The 20,897-nt window shown below is 61.0% G+C and overlaps 1 protein-coding gene across 3 annotated transcripts in view; it reads left to right on the plus strand.

The window, feature by feature from the left end:
• Positions 1-6,231: 6,231 nt before the first annotated feature.
• The window catches only part of KIF26A (kinesin family member 26A), a 36,468-nt gene continuing 21,802 nt past the window's right edge, over positions 6,232-20,897 (plus strand). The window contains exons 1-3 of one of the 3 annotated variants that reach the window (XM_081288903.1): positions 6,232-6,466; positions 8,955-9,200; positions 20,141-20,584. In XM_081288903.1, the coding sequence (XP_081145029.1) occupies positions 6,329-6,466; positions 8,955-9,200; positions 20,141-20,584 (828 nt within the window). In that variant the 5' untranslated portion in view covers positions 6,232-6,328. Of the gene's footprint in view, positions 6,467-8,407; positions 8,605-8,954; positions 9,201-20,140; positions 20,585-20,897 lie in introns of those variants that run through there. The other 2 variants (XM_081288904.1, XM_081288905.1) reach the window with 2 other exon arrangements.

Consider the following 20,897-nt stretch of genomic DNA (forward strand, 5'->3'; position numbering starts at 1 on the left):
TGCATACATACATATGATAAAATTCACCATTTTAGACACTCCAAGTGTACACCTAATGGCACCTGGGTAGCAGAGCTCAGTCCCTTCTGAGGGAGCTCCCTAGGTCTTCCTACCCCTCCCTCCTTCCAGCCTTCCTTCAGCTCAACACCCCCTGACATGAATGCAAGCGTGGGCAAGGACTGTGGCTGAAGGCAGTGCCCTTGGCTGAGGCCGCCCTCAGTGGTGCCCTCGGCCCAGCCTGGGGTGTCTCTCTTCCCTCTTCTGCTCAAATAATCGGCTTTTCCTGCAAGTTTCATGTATCACTTAGAGATCTACTATGGAAGCTGAGGGTTTTAGACAACTTTGACCATTTTCTATCCTGAGCTCTATCCTTCCTACAATTTGGTCACAATTTTTGATTAGTTCATGAGCTACATAAATGTAATCCACAGTAGCACACATGATCACAGCTCCTTGCTGGGACTGCTTTTCTTTTAAAACATTTAAAATGAGTGCCCCTCTTAGAACTGTATATAGTTGGATATTGTGGATAACTCCAAGGCTGTTTGATAGAAATTTAATTTACTTTTGTACATGTTTTCAACTACAAAAATAATCTGTTTACTCTCTGCCTCCCCATCAAGGCCTCCCTGTAGACGTCTCTGAATGTTTGCTGAATGTGACACCCTTGAACCCCCTTCCCCACCAGCCAGAAACGCCCTCTATTTTTTCTGGTTGGACCCTATGTCCTTGGTTCCATAGCCTCTTTTTCCTTGGCTTTCTTCTTTGTTTTTGGGGAGCTCATCTTCCAAGACCCTCAAGAAGGGGGGAAATAATCAAAGGCCAAGTTTTTCTCTTTATCCACTTTTATGCTCAGTGGATAGTTTGGCTGGGTACAGAATTCCGTCATTTCCCCTCAGCTTTGGACACGACACCGTCTGCCTGCTTCCATTGTTACTATGGAGAAGTCGGATGCCAGTCATTCTCTGGTCCTTTAGGTGGGGACTCCTCCCTCCCTCCCCTTTTAGTATCTTCCATTTGTCCTGGTGTCGTTTTGAATTTTCTCAAAGATGTTGACTTTTTTTTCTTTTATTATCATAGGCATTGAAGACTCCTAGCCCAAGGTTCTTGGAATTGTCATTTTTAATTTTCGTATTATTTCCTCACTCATGTTTTTCCTGCCCTCTTTCTCTGAAGCTCCCATTAACCAGAAATTCTACTTCCTATTCTGTCTTGTCATTTTTTTTCCCTTCCTTCTTCTTTTCCAAGTCTTTTTGCTTTGCTTTCTGGGGAATTTCTTTGTCTTTGTCTTTCAGTCCTCTTCAATTGTGTTTCTATTGTCATACTTTATCTTCCAAGTGCTTTTTAGTTGCTTTCTGAATTGCATCTGCCCGTGAGTTCATGGAACTCAGTATCTTCTTTTTCTGAGGACACTCCTTGACCTCACCCAGGACCAGTTGCCATGGAGATGGTGGTTCCTGGGGCAGCACTGTGGTCAGCAGTGCTGTCTGAATCCATCTTCCTCCATCAGCACTTCAGAGCAAGCCGTCACCACGCTCTGCGTGGCACCCCACAGCTGCACACTCTTGCATGTGGCCCTCTTGCTTGCTCACACCCCCCCACTCAGAGCCTGCATTCACAAGACTGCCTTCATGCCCAGTGCTGGTCTCTTGGGGTCCAGAGCTCAACTAGACTCCCTCCACCCTAGAGAACTCCCTGAGAGGTGTGAGAGGGTGTCTTGTGTGAGGTCTATCCAGGGCCATCTGGGAGTGAGCAGGGCCATTTCTGGCACAGTATGCGGGTGCTCAGGGCTCCACAGGTGATGCCTCGGTGTTGTGGGTTTCCAAAGTGCACCCAGGGAAGCTGCTGGGGACGGGTAGGACTCCTGCCCCAATGTGTTTCTCTCCTCTGGACACTGCCTGTTTCAAGATGGAGGTTGAGTCCAGTCTTGGAGGGGCAGAGAGAGAGGGAGCAGGAACAGGAAGTCAGGGGTAGGGGGAGTAAGGCCTATTAGTGGGGTGAAGGGTGAGGGGACACAGCAGCAGCAGGTCTGGCAGGGCCTAGGATGCACGCCTTGCTGCTGTGTTGAGACCAGTGGGAGGGGGCACTGGGTTAAGGCATCTCAGGAGTCCAGGTCAAGCCTTTGCCCCTCTCAGTTTTCGTATCTGTGTAGGAGGGAAACTGGACCAAGTGATTGCTTAGTTTTCCTCTGGCCGCAGGGACTGTGGCCACGGTGCGCCACCTGCTGGTCTCAAATTCAGTGTCCGGATTCTGGATGTAGCTGAGCAGGACGGAGAGCAGGACAGCTGGCAGGGTTGGGGCGTTGAAGGTGTACAGAGAGGCTTTTGCATGTGGGGGTGCCGATCCTATAGGGGAATCCAGGTGGGGCACCCTGGAAAGGGTCTGAATTTCTACCAGGGCAGGGAGCCCTGGCAGATGGGCTGGAGGCCCTGGTCAGGTGAGAGGGCCACTTGGTGCCATGCACATCTCCTCCTGGGCCTCTGGCAGTCACATGGGCTCAACTCTTTCTTGGGGCTGGGCTGCATGGTCCTGGGAAGTCATACTGAGGAGGGTCTAACATTGAGGCTGTGCTCTGGGTGTGGTGGGAAGGACAGGGGCCCCTCTGCTGTAGGAATGAGCAGAGCTGCCCAGGGCCTTGGGCATTCTTTTATTTCCCCAGTGGTTTGAGTGGGTTTCTGCTCTGTGCCAGCTCAGAATGCTGCCCCCTGGGAGCTGACTACAGTGGGCTGTGGACACCACTCTAGATGGATGAGAATTTAAGCAAGCCAGCACTGAGTGCTCAGGAGGAAAGGGAAGCATGGGGGGGGGGGTGGCCAACTGGAGCTTTAGGAGGCAGGCGGGGAAGGCTGTGCTGTGCAGGTGGCATTTCAGAAAACACTTGGGGCGAAACTCGGGGGGCAGGTCCCACCCCTCAAATGAGGCAACAACAGAGCAAGGGCTGCTGCTGGGGGGCAGTGAGGAGGCCCCTGGATATGGAGTCCAGCTTGGGGCAGAGTGGGGGAGGGCGGCCAGGCCCTGCAGAGCACCCTGCCTCAGTGGGCAAGATGGGAAGCAGAGGTCCTGCCTTCTCAAAGCTCTCCCTTGCTGTTGTGTTGAGACCAGTGGGAGGGGCACTGAGTATGGCTATTGCAGGGAGCCTGTGGGTGGCCAAGGCCCTGAAGACTGAGAGAGGCCTCCGGTGGACGCTGGGCTGTGGGAAGTGAGGAGGCGTCAGGCATGACTTGGGGGTGGTTGAACTGAGGGTGAGGCGGCCTCCTCCCTCTCCCTTCTCACCCAGCAGTTTGACGGGGGAGCACTGCAGCCTGTGGAGCACCAGGCCCTCCCTGGAATTGGCCAAGGTGCTGAAGTCACCGTGCCAGCAGTGCCAGTGCTCAGCTGGGGAGGGGGAGTGTGAGGGAGGGACCAGTGAGGGTCCCCATGCTACAGGCAGCGGCCAGATCTGGACTCTCTCTGCGAAGACCTTTGGCTCAGTGTCCTCCCCAGGATCCTGGCCAGGCACCTGCAGCCCTCTGTGAGCTGACCACCCGTGGCTCCTGTGTCTGTCCCTGGAGCAGGAACTGCAGGTCAAGGTCCATCCCCATCCTCTGCTCCCCTGAGGCCAGCCCCTGGAGTAGAGAGCCGCAGCACTGAGGGCTGAGGAGCCAGACTCCATCAGACTCAGGGATGAATTCTGGCTGGTGACATCTTCCCTCAGCCTGAGTCCTACCTGTGCACCTCTTCTAGCACCATGGTGAGGTGTGAAGGAGTGAGAACCGTCCTGTGGGTGACATGGAGCCCGGATCGCAGTCAGCACCAGTGACTGCGAACCCCAATGGGCTACCCTCCCAGCACTCAAACACCCCTGAAGAGATGGGGCTGGCGACCTCCATTATCACTGGAACCCATGGCTGCCCTTGGTGCTGAGGAGGAGGAGGAGGGGTGCTGCCCAAGGTCAGCTGGCCTTGTGGACAGGGCTGGATGCTCTCCTGAGACACCCTCCTGCCTCCCACCCAACAGCATCTGGGCCTCCTCTCCCTCCTGGGGCTGGTGAGCTGGCTTGGGGGAGTACTGGGAGAGGCTGAGGTCCCTGGGGATGAGCAAGGGCTCTTCCCATCCCCACTCCGGGAGGTGGGAAGGTCTGTTGGACACCCAGTGTGTCGGGCCCACTTGAATCTCCAGCAAACTTTCCCAACCTCCTTATCAAACGCCGTGACAGCGATCCGCACAGCCCCGGGAGCAGAAGCACATGGTCGTGGGTATGCAGTGGAAGCAAAGGCCCCTTGCCCTCTCCCCAGGGCAATGGCTTCACTTCTCATGCTCTTACCTGGAAATATAACACGGCCACACTGCACTGTGTCCGCCCCTGTACCGCATCTGGGCCATCATTCCAAGACCCCAGTTCCCACTGCCACCCACCCACTATCACCAAGGATAAAGTTTGAGAGTCGGCTGTTTCTCATGCCACTGCCAGGAGTTGGTCCTCTTATGAATACCTTGGGACCAAGTCTTCCTGGCCTCCAGTGACAGGCTCTGAGGACTGTGCTCTTTCCTAAAGACTGGACAGAAGAAGGCAGAGATGACCATGGGCCCTGGGCTCAGATGGACTTCCTGTGTGGTGTTGAGGTGCCTCCCTGGGGAGGAGGGCTCCTCAATGGCACCAGCATGTTGGGGGCGCGGGCTCCACATGCCCAGTGCAGGAACCTGACCACTCCAACCTCCCTGAAATATTACCACACAGGGTCTGACTGGAGGCTGAGCTCCAGCAATTAATCCCGGGGAGGCTCCGCTCAATTGCAGGAGGTTTTTCTCTTTTGCTCCCTTGGCCTAGATTTCCCTGGGGACAGCTCTGATCTGCCGCGGCGGGCCTGGTAAATTAAATGTTAAAAAAATCCCACAATGACTTTAATCAATCCAGAGATGGCAGATGACCCCCTCCCAGAAGGCTCAGTACACTGGAGGGATACCAGCGGCTTGGATAGCAGACAGAGTGGAAGACTAGGAGGGCAGGAAGCTTCCTCCCAGGCCCCTGCCGGGGAGGAGGGGAGACCCAGGAAAATCCAGACCAGGGGAGCTGACAGGAGGGTCTGGGCAGGGCCTCTGGTGCGTTTGTAATCTTGCCAGCTATCTCTTTCCCAGGCCAGCGGTGTCAGTGCCATGGCCTCTCTCCTGAATCGAAGCCTGGATGGGGGCTATAATATATGCAAATAAAGTGTTCCTGAGCAGCCTGTTGGGAGGCACCGGAATCGCTGGGCTCCGGTCCTTCAGTTGCCACTGGGGGGAATCGGGGAAGGACCCCGAGAGCCTGAAGGTCTTTGGCTTTGGTGGAGCAGGTGGCAGGGGATTCCCGTCTTTCCCAGGGTGCGCCGGCTTCTGAGCGGGCCCTTTCCTTGCCCGCTTCCCTTTCAGGTCCACTCCAATGCTCATCTCCCCCGGGCCATTTCCCGACACCCTCTAGTTCCCAAAGACTTTCCCCAATGGGCCTGGGAAATTTAGATGACCCTCTCTCGCTGCTTTGCCATCTTCTCCCTGGTGTCCTGCCACCGCACACCAGGCCGGGCTTGCCGCACCATAGGATCGAGGGATCCCGGCTGGAGTCTGGGTCTGGGCAGAGCCTGCACCTGCCCGGAATTCCTGACTCTGAAAGTAAATTTGGTTGCGCCCTGCGGTCAGCCAGAATCTCCCACTCCGAGAGAAGTCCCAGGAGTGCCGGAGGCATCGGATCCGGGCCAGAGAAGGCCGCTGGAAAAGGCAGAATTGGGGACCCAGAGTGGAGGCGCGGGGCCGGCGCGCCCTGCCACTGGCGCTTCGGGGCCCACCGGCCAAGGTTGGGCGCGGGATGGGGCTGAGAGCCGCTCAGGCAGGGGTGTCCTGGAGCTTGCAGGGTGAGGAGCACACGGTCATTTGGCTCCATTAAAAGTCTTCAGGGACCGGGACCCCAAGGCGCGAAGTCTCCCGGACAGATTGGAGGGGAGATGGCTGGGATTATGCCCCCTACCGGCGGAGGTTTCGCGGAGCCACGCTCAGTAGCGCTGCCCCTGTCGAGCTCCGCGACCCCCCATCCTCCGCTCCGCAGCGGGCGGGGCCCCTCCCCCCTCCGGTCCGCGAGTCTGGCTCGCCGCCTGGGCGGAGGGGGCGCTGTAGGCGCGGGCGGGCGGGGCCGGAGCGCGGGGGCGCGCGGCGCGGAGCGAGCGCAGGGCCCGGGGCGCGGGCCGCGGAGGACTGGGGGCCTGGTGGGCGGCCTGCGCCGTGTGGGGCGCGGCGGCGGCGGGCGCGCGGCCAGTGAGCGCGCGGGCGGGGCGGCGGCGACGGCGGGAGGCGCTCGGGGCCGCTCCCCGCGCTCCGCTCCTCCATGGCGCTGCCCGGGCCGCCCGAGCCGCCCCGCGGCGCGCCCCGCAAAGCTCCCAGCCTGCTGGAGATGGGGGCGCTCTGTCTGGACTCGGAGATCATCCTGGGCTTCACCAGCCACCTCCTGCGGCGGCGAGGCAAGGTGAGGGCCGGCGAGGATGGGTTAGCGGCGGAGGCGCTGTCCCGCGACTTTGCGGCGCGGCTCCAGCGCTCAGGGTGCGGCGCGTGGAAGAGGCGGCAGGTCCCGGCGCACTTTCCTCGGTTGGTGCCGCCCGCTTCTCTCTCCTGACGGGACCGAGCCCGAGGCTATCAGCCAGGGCGGGGAGCGCAGAGCAGGGACCCTGGTCTCACCTTGCGCCTTGCTGGGGTGGGGGAGGCAGCGGTTCCAAGGGTCCCCGGTTGATTCTGAGTCCATAAGGTGACTCCTGGCTCTTGCGTCCACCTCAGGGTTCTTCAGGACTGTCTGGGCTCCCTCGCAGAACCCAGTGTAAGGTGAGCGCGTGTGCTTCCCGAAGAGCCTTGGGATGCGGTGAAGTTTCGGGTGTGGCTGGCAGTAGGCGCTGCACCGAGGGCTCCTGGCGTTGTTTCTGCCGGGTCCGTGAGAGGAGTGCTTGTGTGTGCTTGTGGATCTGGAGGATGTGCGAGCCGCGCTTCCTGGGCCCGGGTGTGTGTCCCAGGGCAATAGAGGGGCGGTGCTGTCTGCAGGCCCTGGGGGTGGGGTGGGGAATGGTGTCCGGGGTACCCAGATCCCGGGGTGGGATGACGTCTTCTTTAGTGAGGCTGTGATTAGCCGAGGGAGGAGTTTCCAGTCCCCCAGGTGTGTGGAAAGGGGCCGGCGCTGTGGGGTTACAGAGGCAGATCCGGGAGCCCCTGCCCACTTTATTCCTCACTTCCCGCCGCATTAGCAAACCCCTCAGTCCACTGACGACCTGGAAAACCATGAGGATCACCTACCCCACTTTGTTGGGGAGTGTGTAGGAGTGAAGTAAAGGGGGATGTTTAAGTAAAGGGGGATGGGCTAAGCAGAAAGGAAAGGTCGATTTGAAGGCTCAGTCCTGCGACTGTGGGCAGGAGAGGCGGCAGGCCGGGGTCTCGGCTAGATCACGCTAGCTCTGCAGTCCTGGCCTTGGAGGTGCGCCTCCCGCCCGGATCATCTGTGTGGCGTGGTGTTTCAGCGCCTTCGAAGCCGCGTGCGCACGGAGACCGGCAGGGGGCGCTTGAGTCACGGGGAGCCCAGCCACCGCGGCCGCCTAGCCAGACCTGAGGTTTTAGACTAACCCAGAGAAGGGAACAGAATCGCCTGCGACCTCGGGTGGAGGCGACACTTGGTGTTGGGCTTGGGCGGGAGCAACTGGTCGCCAGGGAAGAGGGAGCGACCTCCCAGCCGGAGACAAACAGGCAATTAATTCCGGAGCTAAGTTCCCATCTGCCAGGCCTGCTGACAACAGGTCTCGCGCACACCCCCAGGGCCATCCGCTACGCTTCCTCTAGTTTCCCGGCGGCAGGGCTTGCACACCCACTTTCAGGCACATGCACAGCTGCAGACACGCGTGCCGCTTGCAGACACGCCAAGACACAGATACCCGCCCGGGCACTTCCTGAGGCGCAGATCGCGGCGACACTCACCCAAGAGAGGCAGTTATACCAAAGGGTGGCCAGCCACACACAAAGTGCGCTGGGAAAGCGATTGGCAGCTTGGGGCACAGGGACCAGTCCCTTCTTTGTCCCACTTGGCTGTGTGGCTTCGGGCAAGACCCTCCCCTCCGTGGCCTGTTTCCTGCCTGCAAAAAGTGAGAAGTGGATGTGTGCCTTGCAAAAGGCGCGCAGACCTGGACGTCCCAGGAGCGTAGCTGGAGGCGCATGCGCGCGCGTAACTTGAGCCTCTCCGCGACCCTCAGCGCCCCTCCCCCGGCTGGTGCTCACCTTACAGGTTGGGTCCTTGGAGTGGGAGGGGCCGCGCGTGGAAGCAGGATCCCCCCTCCCTCACGCTCTGTGCAGCAATAGGTAGGGGGCGGCGCTCCGGCTCCCCGCCCCGTGCAGCCCGTCCGGCGCCCCGCCCCCGGCCCGCCCTGGCCCAGCCCGCCCGAGTGTACGACCGCCGCTGCCACCGCACGCTAGCCGCCACTTGTCCGCGCCGCCAACTTCGGAGCGGCGGGCAGGGCCATGGGGGCGCCCCCGGGCCGGATCACGTAGCTGTGGCGCCCCTAGAGCCAGCGCTGCCCCTCCTGCGTCCCAGTCATGGGCGGCCGCGGCACCCCAATGTGCGCAGCGCAGCCCGCGGTACGCGCGGCCGGGTCCGGAGCGGGCAACCAGCGGTGGGCGGCGGGAACAGGCGGGCACCCAGCACGGAATACGGGACGCCTAGGAGGCTGGATGGGTGGCGGCGCCCTCTGGGGGTCGGGCCTGGAGCGGGGCGCGGCGGGACGCCGGCCTCCTGCTGGGGCTGCCGCACTCGGGACCTCCGCGGTTCGGGGAGAGAGTGGGCTCCACGTTCGGTCCAGCGCTCTAACTTTGGCGAAAGGGTCGCTCTAGGCCGGGCGGGCCAGGAACTGAGTCGCCGGTGAGGGCTTCTGTAGTGGCTCCGCCCAGCAGCACAGCTAACTGTCTCCTTTCTCCCTCATCTACTATAGGTGGCCGAGAGTGGCCCGGCCCGGGAGCCTCTGCCGCTGCTGGAAGTGCCCCCACGCAAGAGGCTGCCCTCGGGGCCGGACCAGGACCCATGTGGCAGCCGCCCGGCGCCCGAGGGCGCCGGGGCCGGCGCAGAGCAAAGCCACTCGACCAGCGGGGGTGGCTGGTGTCGACACTGCCACACGAAGCTCGTGGAGCTCAAACGACAGGCGTGGAAGCTGGTCAGTGGACCTGGGACGCCCATCCGGGTAAGCGATCCCTCCCCAAGCTGTTCCCTCTGTGGAGCTTGGGAGACCTTGCGGCTTGGAGGGAGGCAGGTTTCCACACCAGGTTTGTTTTCATTTGCCCCACCTGGGCCTCAGTTTCCCTGTCTGTAACACCATGTATGAGCTGGGGCTGCTCATTCTAAGGGGGTGCTGTGTGGGCCAGAGAGAGTTGGGCGTGGGTTTCTTTCCTAGCCATAGATGTCCCACAGCTGGAACCTCTCTGTCTGTTTGGGAGGGGGAGGAGAGAGAGCCTGCTGGCAGGGACTCCACCCAGGGCAGGACAGCTCCTGCCCTGCCAGCAGCTAGAGGTTACTTGGTGCAGTGTGGCCCTGGGGGCACCTGGGCCCGAAGCCAGGTGAGTCAGGTGTTGGGAGGGCATGGAGGGTGAGATGGACAATCCCCCCTCCCCCCACAGCTTGGTTCTTGCCTGCCGCTCACCCGGTGTCATGGGTACAATCTGTGTGTTCCTCTCATCTGGGACTCTGCCTCTCAGGCCAGGGCAACCCATGTGGGAAGTGAGCTGCTGGTTCTGGCTTTCCCAGGCTGCACTGGTGGTTGTGGGGAGAGGGTTCCACTGGGCTTTCCGGCCAGTGGGCTTGCCCCCCGCCTGGAAGGAGCTGGCTCCATTGTTCCAGGGAACAATGCGCCCTGGAAGTCTGCAGGCCAGGGAGGTGGGGGTCTCCAGAGGAAGCTGAGAGCCTGACCTTCAGTCTTTTCGAAGAAGTTTCTGGGAAGTCCACATAATCCTCATTGAATCTAAATATAGTTCTTCACAGAGACCTGTGTAGTCTGGGGGATGACAGCAGTGGAGAGAGACAGGACCCTGTGTCCTTCTGGGCCAGGGCAGGACGAGGCAGGAGCCAGGCTGGTTTCTGTCCTGGGTGCCCTCTCTAGGCCTCGAGGAGTCAGCCAGGGGTGGGATGCTGCTGCTTCTTTCTGTGGCCCTGGGGAGGGGGACCTGTGGGCCTACCCTGGGTGTGGCTGGACACTGCAGTGTCCACTGCCCTGAGCAGGCTGCAGCCTTTGCCAGGCTCTGTGCCCCAGATGGTCTGGATCCAGCCAGCAAGCAGCAGGGACCTTTGAGGATCCCAGAGAGGGCCATTTGGGATAGGGTCCTGAGGGCTTCAGGAAACCGAGGCCAGAGAGGCTTTAGTAACTGGCCTGGTCTCCCTCTCTTGCAGTGGGCTTTGCCTATTGCCACTGCCTAGGCCCAAACCATGGTCCTTGGCCAGTCAAGAACCTGGTCTGGCTGGCCACAGGTGGGCTGGGGGTGCTGGCCCTGGTCCAGTCTCTGATAGATCCCTCATCTAAGGGGAACCTCCCTCATCTGTTCCTGCAGACAACTAGTCAGCAAAGCCTCTGACCACTCATCTCCATGTTCCCTGAGCTTGGCCTTTGACACTGGCCAGTCCTCGTCAGTGCCTCTGGCTTGGCTTTTAGGAACCCTTGCTTTGGGTGTCCTTGCCTGATCTTGGTGGGGGGAGGGAGGGAGGTGGTGAAGGGACAGCCTGGTGGGTTGCCTTGAGCTCGGGCTCCCTAAGCCGGCCTCAGGGCCCTGCCAGGGCTTATCTCCGCTGGCTCCTCAAAGCCCTCATGCCAGCAGACGGCTCCCATAGGCAGGCTTGTTGAGAGCTCTTGGCTTTGATTTCCCATCTGTAACATGGGGCTTCCTTTGTGCCTGTGATTTCACGGGTGTGGCGGGGCAGGGTAAGCCTTATACCCCAGCTACTGACGAGACACAGGCTTGGGAATCATTCTGTGCCTGGGTCTTCGGGGGGCCCACGGGTGTTGGCATAGTGGCTGGGGCCTTGCTGGCTGGCTGGCGGCCTGCATTGAAGGCCTGCCTCCCTTTGCCATGGTGTGGCCTTTTCTCCCTGCACCTCCTTGGTTTCCTTGTCTGGGCCTGCAGGGACCTCATGTATAGGACTGTGCCCTCGGCCCGTTTTGAGCCTCATACCCTCTCTGGGTACCAAGTGGAGGGCATGCTCTCTTTCAGCCCAGGTCGGAGCTGATCTGAGAAGGGCCTTGGGCCCTGGGTGTGGAGAGGCAGTCTCTAGGATGGCCCCCACTGTGCCACCTCTCCCAGGCCTCACGTCCCAGGTGACTGCTTCAGGATCCTGCTTGGCCTGGGGTCCACCTGTTGACTGGCTTCCTGTGGCCTCCATGGGCCTTTTCTGGCCCTTGGAATCTCATGCCTCTCTCCCTCCCCTGCCATAGATGCCCCCTCCTCCCAGACCCCCAGCCTCCCTGGGCAGAAGGCCCTGCTGTCATGCTGCTCTGATGTTCTGCGCCCCTTCCCAGGTATCCCTGCCTCTGAGGATCCCTGAGGGTCTTGCAGCACAGTGACCACCACTTGTAGGCTGAAGCCAGGCCATTCCTCTTCCTGCCACACCTGAGCTGTTACAGAGAAGTGGTCCCCAGGTTCCACCACACCCCTTTCTTTGCCTCCTTCCCAGTCGAGGGTGCCACCCCCAAGCAGTAGTTCTGCCAGAGGAGGCGTGGGGTCCAGGTGCCTTGGAAATGTTTGTTGAATGACTGAGTGGCCAGCACAGTGGGGGGACAGCCAGCCACACTTCATGTGGACACCTTGAGGCTAAATTCTGCCTCTGTGTTCCCCAAGGTGACAACTGCTATGGAGGGTGGCAATCCCTCTGCCCTAGGAAGGATCACACCTCCCTGCAAGGGGGTGAGGTCCTCCCAGCTGCTGCCCAGATGTGTTATTTAGAGGTGACGACTTCTCCAAAGTCCCTATGACATTTGAAATGTCCATATCAGTGCTTAGTTGCTGATCGCCCTGGTGGGGACATGATCCATTCTCATGTAGCTCCCCAGGTCTCTGGCTCATCTCTGCAGGGTCTCCTACTCTGCCTCCCAAGGGCTCCAGTCCCCTGTGGGCACTGGAATTGCCCACTGGTGTGTGGTAGTCCCTGCCCCCGGCCTGGTACTGTGTGTTTGATGTCCAGGTTTTCTCCAAGCAGGACAGTGAGCAAGGCCACTGGGGGCTCCTGTCCCTTTGCAGCTCAGCATACTGTGCCCTGGCTTGGGTGGCCCCTGTACACAGGGAGCCAGTCCTCAGGGGTCAGGGATCTGGAGCCTTCTTGCCCTCCTGTGGCCAGGCCACTGTGGCCTGGCCAGGGTCTTTTTTGCCTCAGTGGGCCTTTATCTTAGACTCGGGTGAGGTGTGGAGGGGTCCAGCTCTCCATTCCTCTGTCACTTCACTCAGGACATCTTCAGCCCTCTGCATAGATGGGGAGTGTCTGTTTCCACAACCCCCATCTCTAGTGACACTATGATTTGGGAGTCCTGAGTCTGTGGGTTGTGGTCCTGTGGGGGGCTGGCTTTGACTCATTTGATTTGGAAGTTTGCCCCCCGGGGTCAGATCTGTGCCGCCTCCCCCAGCTGTGGGCTGCTGCCCCTGGTTGTCTGGAGCATGCCAGAGCTGTGCTGCTGTGTTGGCGACCTGTGCCAGCCAGACGGTGTGTGCCTGGGGCTATGTAGGGCGGGGTCCTGGCGCCAGAAGTGGTTCCCAGCCCAGCCAGTGGCAGCCAGGGGAGGTGTGTGAGGGCCAGGCTTCCTGGGCTTGGCAGGCCAAGGACAGGGTGCATCAGTCTAAAGGGACCTGCTCCTGGGCTGGACTTGTAGGGACAGAGGCTCCGGGATGCTGAGGGGGACCGGTAGGGACTGTGAGGAGGTTGACCAGCCCCAGCCTCACTGTAGAGCCCCCATGAAGCCCTGGCAGCCCTTCCCCGCCCCGGGCTGGCTTTCTGTCCCTGCTCCTAGGTTTCCTTTGGCTTAGTATGGCTGGGACCAGAGCCGTCCTCGTGTCTGTCTTACTTGTGCTGCTGGCCTGGAGTTCCAGGGATTGGGTGGCCCTTGGGGAAGGGCTTGAGCTTAAGGGGCATGAGCGTTTGCCCTGGGGATACCACCTGGGAGCAGAGGTGGAGCCTGGGCAGGGGGCTGTGGAGCACATGCCTTGGGGGAGGGAATTGCTCAACGAGAGTCTGGCTGTGTCCAGACTGGGGCTGGGCAGTACTGGATGTGGTCCCCGGCCTCACTCTCTGCTGAGGGCTAGAGGGATGGAGGAGGCTGGCTGGAGCTCACCCTCATACCCGGGCTGCTCAGTCATGGCTGGAGCTCACTCTTGTACCTGGGCTGCTCAGTCAAGCTGGAGGGGTTTGGGATGGTTTGGAGCAGGCCAGGGAAGGAGTCTGGGGCCTTCCCAAGCCGCCCTCCTGTGTGCCCGCAGGGTCTCATACTTGGAGTCAGAAGAGCTGGTGTGTGTCTTAAAGGCACAGAGAGCAGAGGCCTTCCAGGAGGCTCACAGCAAACCTCTTCAACTCTGGAAATCACATGAGGCTTTTCTGTGTCCCTTCTGGGAATGGATGACTCCTGTGTTTCAGCTGTGACTGTCTCCGTGTCCTGGTTTTGTTTTTGATTTACACTGTGTAATTCTTGGAAGCCACAGCACGGTCTTCGTGCAAGATGGAGCGGGCTGTGAGTAGCTAGTGTAGAAGTGCACTGAGTGCTGGCACCTGTCTGGCCCAGGGGAATGGGAGCCTGTGAGGGGTGGGGCCGGAGGCTGGGCTGTGCCCTGGGGGTTCCTGCTGGCAGCTGGGCTGGGAGGTCTGGCCACACCTGCCACTGAGCTCTGGTTTGAATTTCTACTGAGGCAAATGCTGTGCCCAAGGACTCCCCTGGGCAGGTGGAGCCTGGGGTGGGACCCAGAGGCCTCAGTTTGCCCATCTGTGAGCAGGGTGTTAAACATGGTGGAGTTGTTACTCGTGTTCCTCCAAGGGGCACTTTCCCCCTGGGTGTCACTCTCGTGCTTTTGCAGATGGACACCCTGAGCTGCGTTCACCTTTCCAGGGCAGCACCTGTCAGGAGCAGCTCCTTGGGGCTGGACCTGAGCTGGCTGCAGGGTGCCTCAGAGCTCCGTGGCAGGGCTCCCAGTCATGTCTGCTTTTCATCTCCAGGGAGCATTCCTGCTTCAACTGGGGATGACACCAGTCACTGGGCCCCTGGTGCTAACGGATTTACAGTCCTGCATGGCCCAGTGCCAGGCCTCGTGCCTGCTGTGTCCTGCCTTGGATGGATGTGCTTACACGGCCATGTGCATTATTAGCCTCTGACCCCGGTGATGGAAGCCAGCTTGAGCTGCTGCCTGTTTCCGGTGGAGCGTGCCAGGCGCTGGCCTGTGCCTGGACCTTGCTCTGGGGCTTGGGCTGCAGGGTGGACCCATTCCTATTGTCCATCCCTGTACTCTCCCCACCTTGCAGCCTCCGTCACAGCCACAGCCCAGCTCTGCCTTCCAGTCCCACAGCCAACCTGAGTAGAGCCTCGGGAGTCCCAAGCCATTCCAGGCTGGCCTGCTGGGCAGCCGCAGGCCCCTCCTACTGTTGTTCCTGGGGCTCCCCAGTCCCCACGCCTGCCCACAACTGGAGATCTGGGAGACTGGGAGATCTGGCTCTCAGCTGTTTCCTCCAGGCGGGAAACGGATCTGTGCTTGAGGGGGCTGCCCAGTCACCTTGGCCCCAAGACAGGGGTCGATGAGGAGGAAGCATGGGTTAGGGCTTGGCAGCGGGGGCCTTGGGCTTGGTTTGCACTCTAGCTCTGCTGCCCAGGCTGTATGTCTGGAGGTGTCTTGGCCTCTCTGAGTCTCGGCCTGTAAAGGCGGCATATATTCATGGTGGCCAGAAAGCAAAGTGACACCTATGGAGGCAGGAGGCTGGGGCCCAGGATTTGTCGAGAGGCGGATGGGTGGCCAGGGGTACCTAGCAGTGGCGTGTGGGTGTTGAATCTCGGAGTGGTGCCCATCTTCTCTGTTGGGTGTGATGAGAATAGGGGCTGGTGGCTGGGCTGGGCTGGGTCCTGTGGATATGCTCCCCTGTGGACCAGGAGGCCCCATCTGGCAGGTGAGCTGGGCAGGTGGGGAAGGCCAGTGCTTCCACCAGCCCCCAGACCACTGGTGCTGTGTGGGGCAGGGTGGCAGGTTGCCAGAACCCCTGCACTTATCACACTGTCCTCACGGAGCAGGGAGGAAAAGGCACCAGGTGTGACCCACTGAGGCCACAAGTTGCCCCGCATGCGGTGGAGCCTGTGGCCTGGCTTCTCCTCCTCGGCTTGTGCCTGGAGCAAAGAGCAGTGGGCCCTGGGGGAGCGGTGTGGGGAGGTGCAGCTAGTGGGAGGTTAGAATGAGACCCGTGGAGAGATGAAGCGAGTCTCCAGGGGGTGGGAGCAGTAAGAGCTCTGGGGACTTTTAAGGGCAGTGGGTTGGGGGATGGGGCAGCCAGGTGGGTGGCAGTTTTGCAGTGTGGCTTGCAGTTGCAGGGGCCTAGGGGTCCCAGGAAGCCTTTTGTGAAGGAGCTGCAGCTGAAGGCCTTGCCTATTGACCCAGCCTTGGGTTTTCTGGGGGGTCATATTGGAGGGGACTGGTGGTCAGGACAGATCTGTGGTCACCCACATATTGTGGTCTCCTGGTGTCTTCCCAGGGGTCCTGGGACCTGCTGGGAGGGAAGGGCTGGTTCAGATCCTGCACATGCCCCTTTCCTGCTGCCTCCTGGGGCTTGGAGCTGAGCCAGGGGCACCTCCAACCCTGGCTTTGGGGTTGGCCTGCCCATCCAGGCTGTGAGAATCTGCTGTGGCTCTGAGGGTGGTGTGTCCCTGCTGTCCAGGAGTGAACAGCCAGCAGGGGCCTGTGCTTGGCCCAGTCGCTACAGATTGCGTGGGGGTGTGGGGGGGTGGGGGGGTAGGATTGAGTGCAGATGCAACTCTGAGACCCTGTAGTACCTCCACGGGGTGGCTGGTGTCCTGATGACTTGCTGCCACCCCACCCAGACGAGGCCATCCTTGTCTGTCTGGCCTTGGGCCCCTCAGGGCTCCCTGTGCCCTGCTGGAGCATTGGTAGAGAACAGGGGAGGCCATTGAGGGAGGAGGGGAGCTGGCCTGTGCCTGAGAGGTCCAGCTGGTCTGGTGCCTGGCAGAGGGCCCTGGGGATGGCGTGCCGGTCTGTGCTGGGTGGGCCGGGCCACATCCTTGGCTTGGCAGAGAAGGATAGCCTGGGTTGGCCCAGAGCCCCTCTGATGAGCTGCAGATGGTCAGATGGACGGTCTGAGCCTTTGATGAGGTGCTTGGCGAGTGTTGGGGTGCAGGACAGCCACAGCTGGCTGCCAGTTTCTAGGCTGGAAAACTGAGCCCTGTCTCCTGGCTGCCTGTCCCAGCAGGCTGCGGGAGACACAGGACTGTCCTCAGTAGCAGGGCCTGTTAGAGCAGCCATCGGCCCCATGTCCGGATCCCTTCCTGGACCTGTTGTCAACTCCGGAAACCGTGGCTGCACGGGGTCATGGCCCAGAGGCTTTGTTTGGGAAGGGAAGGGAGGACATGTAGAGGGGACTGCGGCTGTGGGGGCCTCGTGCTTGGCTGCCACTTGCTCACGCCTGACTGGTGGAGCAGTAGAGGGACCCCTGAGTCTGGGGCCTCTTGCTGGTGGGGGCCCTGGTTGTGACTGCTTTTGTAGTGGCCCTGGATCACCCAGTGGTTCTGGGTCCCCCTTGAAGAGACAGGGTGGTGGGCTCAGAGAAGGCCTTCCGCGGAGGACACTGTGACTGCTTGGACCTGGACACAGCCCCCTCCCACCCCCCTAGTGGCCTCAGCTGGCGGAGGTCTGGTCTGCACCTGTTCTGTCCCCTCTCTCCTGGCGCTGGCGACAGGGCAGCCTCCCACATGGGAGAAAATGGAAGGATTACTTAAAGCAACCCAGAGACCCCAGAAGTGAAATGAAAGATGGGAAGATATCATTTCTAAGCCGGGAGGCTCCCTGACGCCCGTGGTGTCGTGGCTGGGTGGTACCCAGTGCTAAATTGAATCAAATGAAGAAAAACCTTTTCCAAATGCAAGTAAAATATCTGTTTAATTAGACTATAAAGAGAAAATTAAAAGTAATATTTTGAAGTGGGGTAATTACTGTCTTTCTGAAGGCATTGGGTTTCAAGGGGAGGGCAACGGGCCCTGTGATGGAGCTTTTGGTGCTTAAAATCCTGAACTTGGGCAGCAAGCCCTAGAGGTTGGGGTCTGTGGACACCTGAGCTGCCAGGGCGACTGGGCACGCAGACCTGGCCTGGGGAAAGGTCTGGCTGGCTCTCCTGGGCTTCCCCCTCCTCCGCAGCCGGGGCTGAGCCCTCCAACATGCAGGATGTGCTGCCGCTGCCCTGGGCCCACAGAGCAGGCTAGGGAGGGAGGAGGGTGGGGCTGTGGGGCTGCTCTGCCTCTGTCTGCCGGGGTAGCATCTGGGGTGCCTGAAGGACGCAGCTGGTGCTGTGAGGACCCCTCCTTCATCCCCCGCCTCCCCATAGCCCTGCATGCCCAGGAGCTCTGGGCTGGGCTCCATCTCGGCCGCAAGGGGGTAGCCTCATGGGTGGTGCAGTCTTGGTCCCTCTGGAGCAGCCTGGGTTCTGAGTGACCTGGGTGCTCTGCTCAGTAGTTCTGATGCTTCCTGAGCAGCCAAGGCTCCGGGATCTCTGCTGTGCCCTGCTGTCCCCTGGCCTGTTGGGGCCTGCCTGCCTCACTCAGCACCCCTGCTGCCCTCTCCTCCTCTCTTGCCTAGCCCCTGTCTCAAGCCAGGGCCAGCGGGAGTCTGGTGGTGAGCGGTGGGCCTGATGCTGTTCTAGGAGAGGGGCCCAGCCTGGGTGCTTGTGAAGCAGGCCAGCTTCAGGGAGAAGGTCCCTGGCTGAGCTGCCTGGTAGGGGCTGCCACCGCTGAGCAGGTGACCAGGCAGCCTCTGTGGTCTTCCTGGTGGAACCTGAGCTTGGTGAGCTCTCCCTGGACTCCATGGTTCTTCCCAGGGCCGAGCCCTGGATAGGGCTCTGAGTTCCCGAGGACCCCGTGGGATGGGGGCCTGGCAGCAGGGGTTGGGCCAGGGCTGCTCGGCTTGTCACCTTGTTTCCCACTCTCTCCTGGCCAGGTTGCAAAGGGCCTGGTAAGTTTGCAGGTCACCGAGGGCTCCCGGCCCTGCCCTGCCCCTCGGCTTTCCTTCCTGCCTCCTGCTCACAGGCCAAGAAGCCGGTAAAGGGCTCCTCTAGAAGCCTCCGGCCTCAAGACAGGTGGAGGTCATCAGCCTGTCCCCAAGCCCCAGAACAAAGGGTAGTGGGCCTGGGGCCTCAGGCTGGAGCTAGGTCTGGACTGGCCACCTTTCCAGGTCAGTTAATGGCTCCAGCAGGCGGGCACTTCCTTCCCTTTCACAGCCTCCTGCCGAGTGGAAAGATCGGCGCAATCAGAGTTGGACTGCGAACAGGCCCCACTGCCCTCAGCCTGCAGCTGGGGGCTGAGGCCCTGGGCTCTGGGTGGAGGTCATCTGGGAGGGGACGCTGGCTTCCTGGTGTGGACCTGTGTGCGCCTGACTTCAGGGCCAGCTGCCCCAGGGCGCTTTCTGGTGGAGCCTCCTCCCCTGCAGGGCTCCCTGTGGCTGAGCTCACTGAATTCCCACAGGGGTGCAGGAGGGAGTGGGGTGCAGGAGGGAGTGGGGTGAGGGAGGGAGTGAGGCGCCGCAGGGGTGCGGGAGGGAGTGGGGTGCTGGCCCATCAGGACCAGACCTGCCAGGCACCTCAGAGCCTGGAGGAAATCCAGGCCTTTCCAGGGGCCGCAAGCCAGCAGACGGCTCCCGCTGGGCCCGGCCAGGTCTGCCTTTGATCTGAGGAGGTATGCCTGGGGTCACATGTACAGGGCCTACCCTGTAGGGTGGGGTGGCACTGGAGACAAGGAGAAGAGAGACCCCTGCTCATGCTGGGCCCAGGGTCCCTCATTTGAGCTCAGCTCTCACCACTGTGTGCTTCCCATGCGTGGTGGACAAGGACCCCTCAGGCTGCCACAGCAAATGAGATACACCTCTGTGGTGGCCTCAGCTTCCTCAACTGAGAAATGGGAGTGTCTGGGGAAGCCATCATCTCTTGTGGCCACTTCAGGAGCTGGAGAGGAGCCAGATGTTGGAAATCCCTGGGGTTCTTGTGGAAGGCTCAGGTTGGGGACAGGCAGTGGGAATGGTAGAGTCTACCCACTGGGAAAGGACCCTGGGCTCTATCAGGGTGATCCCTGGGAAAACCTGGGGTGGCCACTACCACAGGTCGGCTAGGTGGTGTTTGTCCAAGGGGCTGCCTAGGCCAGGTGTCTTATGTTTGGGCAGGCCCTTGATGGGGGTGCTGGCCAGCTCTGGGCAGGAGCAGAGCCAGCTGGGGGTGTTGGGGCATGTGGGAGGGGCCACTAGGGAGCTTCACCCTGAGACTCGGCCCTTCCTTGACTCTTTGTAAAGGTGGCCCCCCAGAAGGACCCTCTGACTAGGTGGGGGCCTGTGGCTCCTCTGGCTCCTGTCCTTGCCACCTCTGGATCCACTCTTATGGCTAGGGACCTCATGTGTTCCCAGCTCTGTGAGGGTGGGTGGCCTTGCCTCTGTCTGCTGCTGCTCTGGAGATGACCTCGCCCACCCGGGGTCTTGTCAAACGTTCTTGGTGCCCGACTTCATTCTCCAACTGGCTGGAGACCTGGGGAGGCAGGGAGAGGGTCTCTAACGCTCTCCCACCCCACCCCGCCCCGCCCGCCTGCCCAGTGAGGGAGGCTCCTGTGGCCGTTCCCGCTGGCCTCCCGACCCGGGCCAGGCCTTGGCCCAGGGGCCTTGTTAGCTGCGAGCTGTGAGGTCAGTGACGGCGCGAGGGGCGCGTGGCTATCAAGGGCACCGTGAACCTCACTATTAAGTTCCAATAATTATTTTCCTGCTGGGCTCCTGTGGATGGAACTGTGTGGGGCTTATTAATCAGTTATGGACGGCTCCGTGGCCTGGCGTCAGCCCTCTGTGCTGCAGAGGTGAGGCTTGGGTGTGGGCTCTGCGCCTGCCCTCCCATCCCGGCACTGACTGAGCCTTTGTCCCTTGCTGTCCTCAGGATCCCTGCCTCTCTGCTCTGCTTCTTGACAAGCTGCCTGCTCCCGGGGTCCTGCCTGCCTGCCGCCCGGAGGCCGAGAGCCGCTGCGACGTCTGTACCATGCACCTGCACCAGCTCACGCGGGAGGCCCTGCGCCTGCTCCAGGCCCCTGCCGGCCGAGGGGACCCTGACGCCCCTCCAGGAGGCCCCGTGTCCCCCAGCGCTGGAACCATGAGCAGCCCCAGGGATGCCCCTGGACCAGCGGGTCCTGCAGGGAGGCAGCCCTCAGCGGGGCCTGACAGGAGGAAGGGGATGGCCTGGCCGTCTGGGCCCAGTGTCCAGGTGTCTGTGGCACCGGCGGGCCTGGGCGGGGCGCTGAGCACGGTCACCATCCAGGCCCAGCAGTGCTTGGAGGGCATGTGGAGCGTCTCAAGAGTCAACAGCTTCTTGCCACCCACCTGCCTGGTGAGTGTCCTGGGAGGGTCAGAACTGGGTCCTCTCCCAGGGCCCCCCACATTCAAATGCCTTGTAGGGGTGGTTTCTGCAGGGAGGACTGTGGCGTAGGGGTCCCCAGACCTTCCTGAGACCCGCATCGGGTGCCCTGGGGGTGCTGGCTGCAGCACCCCCTGCCTCCTCGGGAGTGGCTGTCACCATCTTAGTCTTGCTCCTGAGGTCATGGGTGATGCTGTGGCCAACGGAGGGACCCAAGGTCTCCTGGACAGTTCCAGTCCTTACACTGGGTTGGGGCAGAGGGAGTGGCTCCCAGTGAGGAGCTGCC

Source organism: Spermophilus citellus (assembly GCF_964194105.1).
Source record: "Spermophilus citellus genome assembly, chromosome: 4".
NCBI lineage: Eukaryota > Metazoa > Chordata > Mammalia > Rodentia > Sciuridae > Spermophilus > Spermophilus citellus.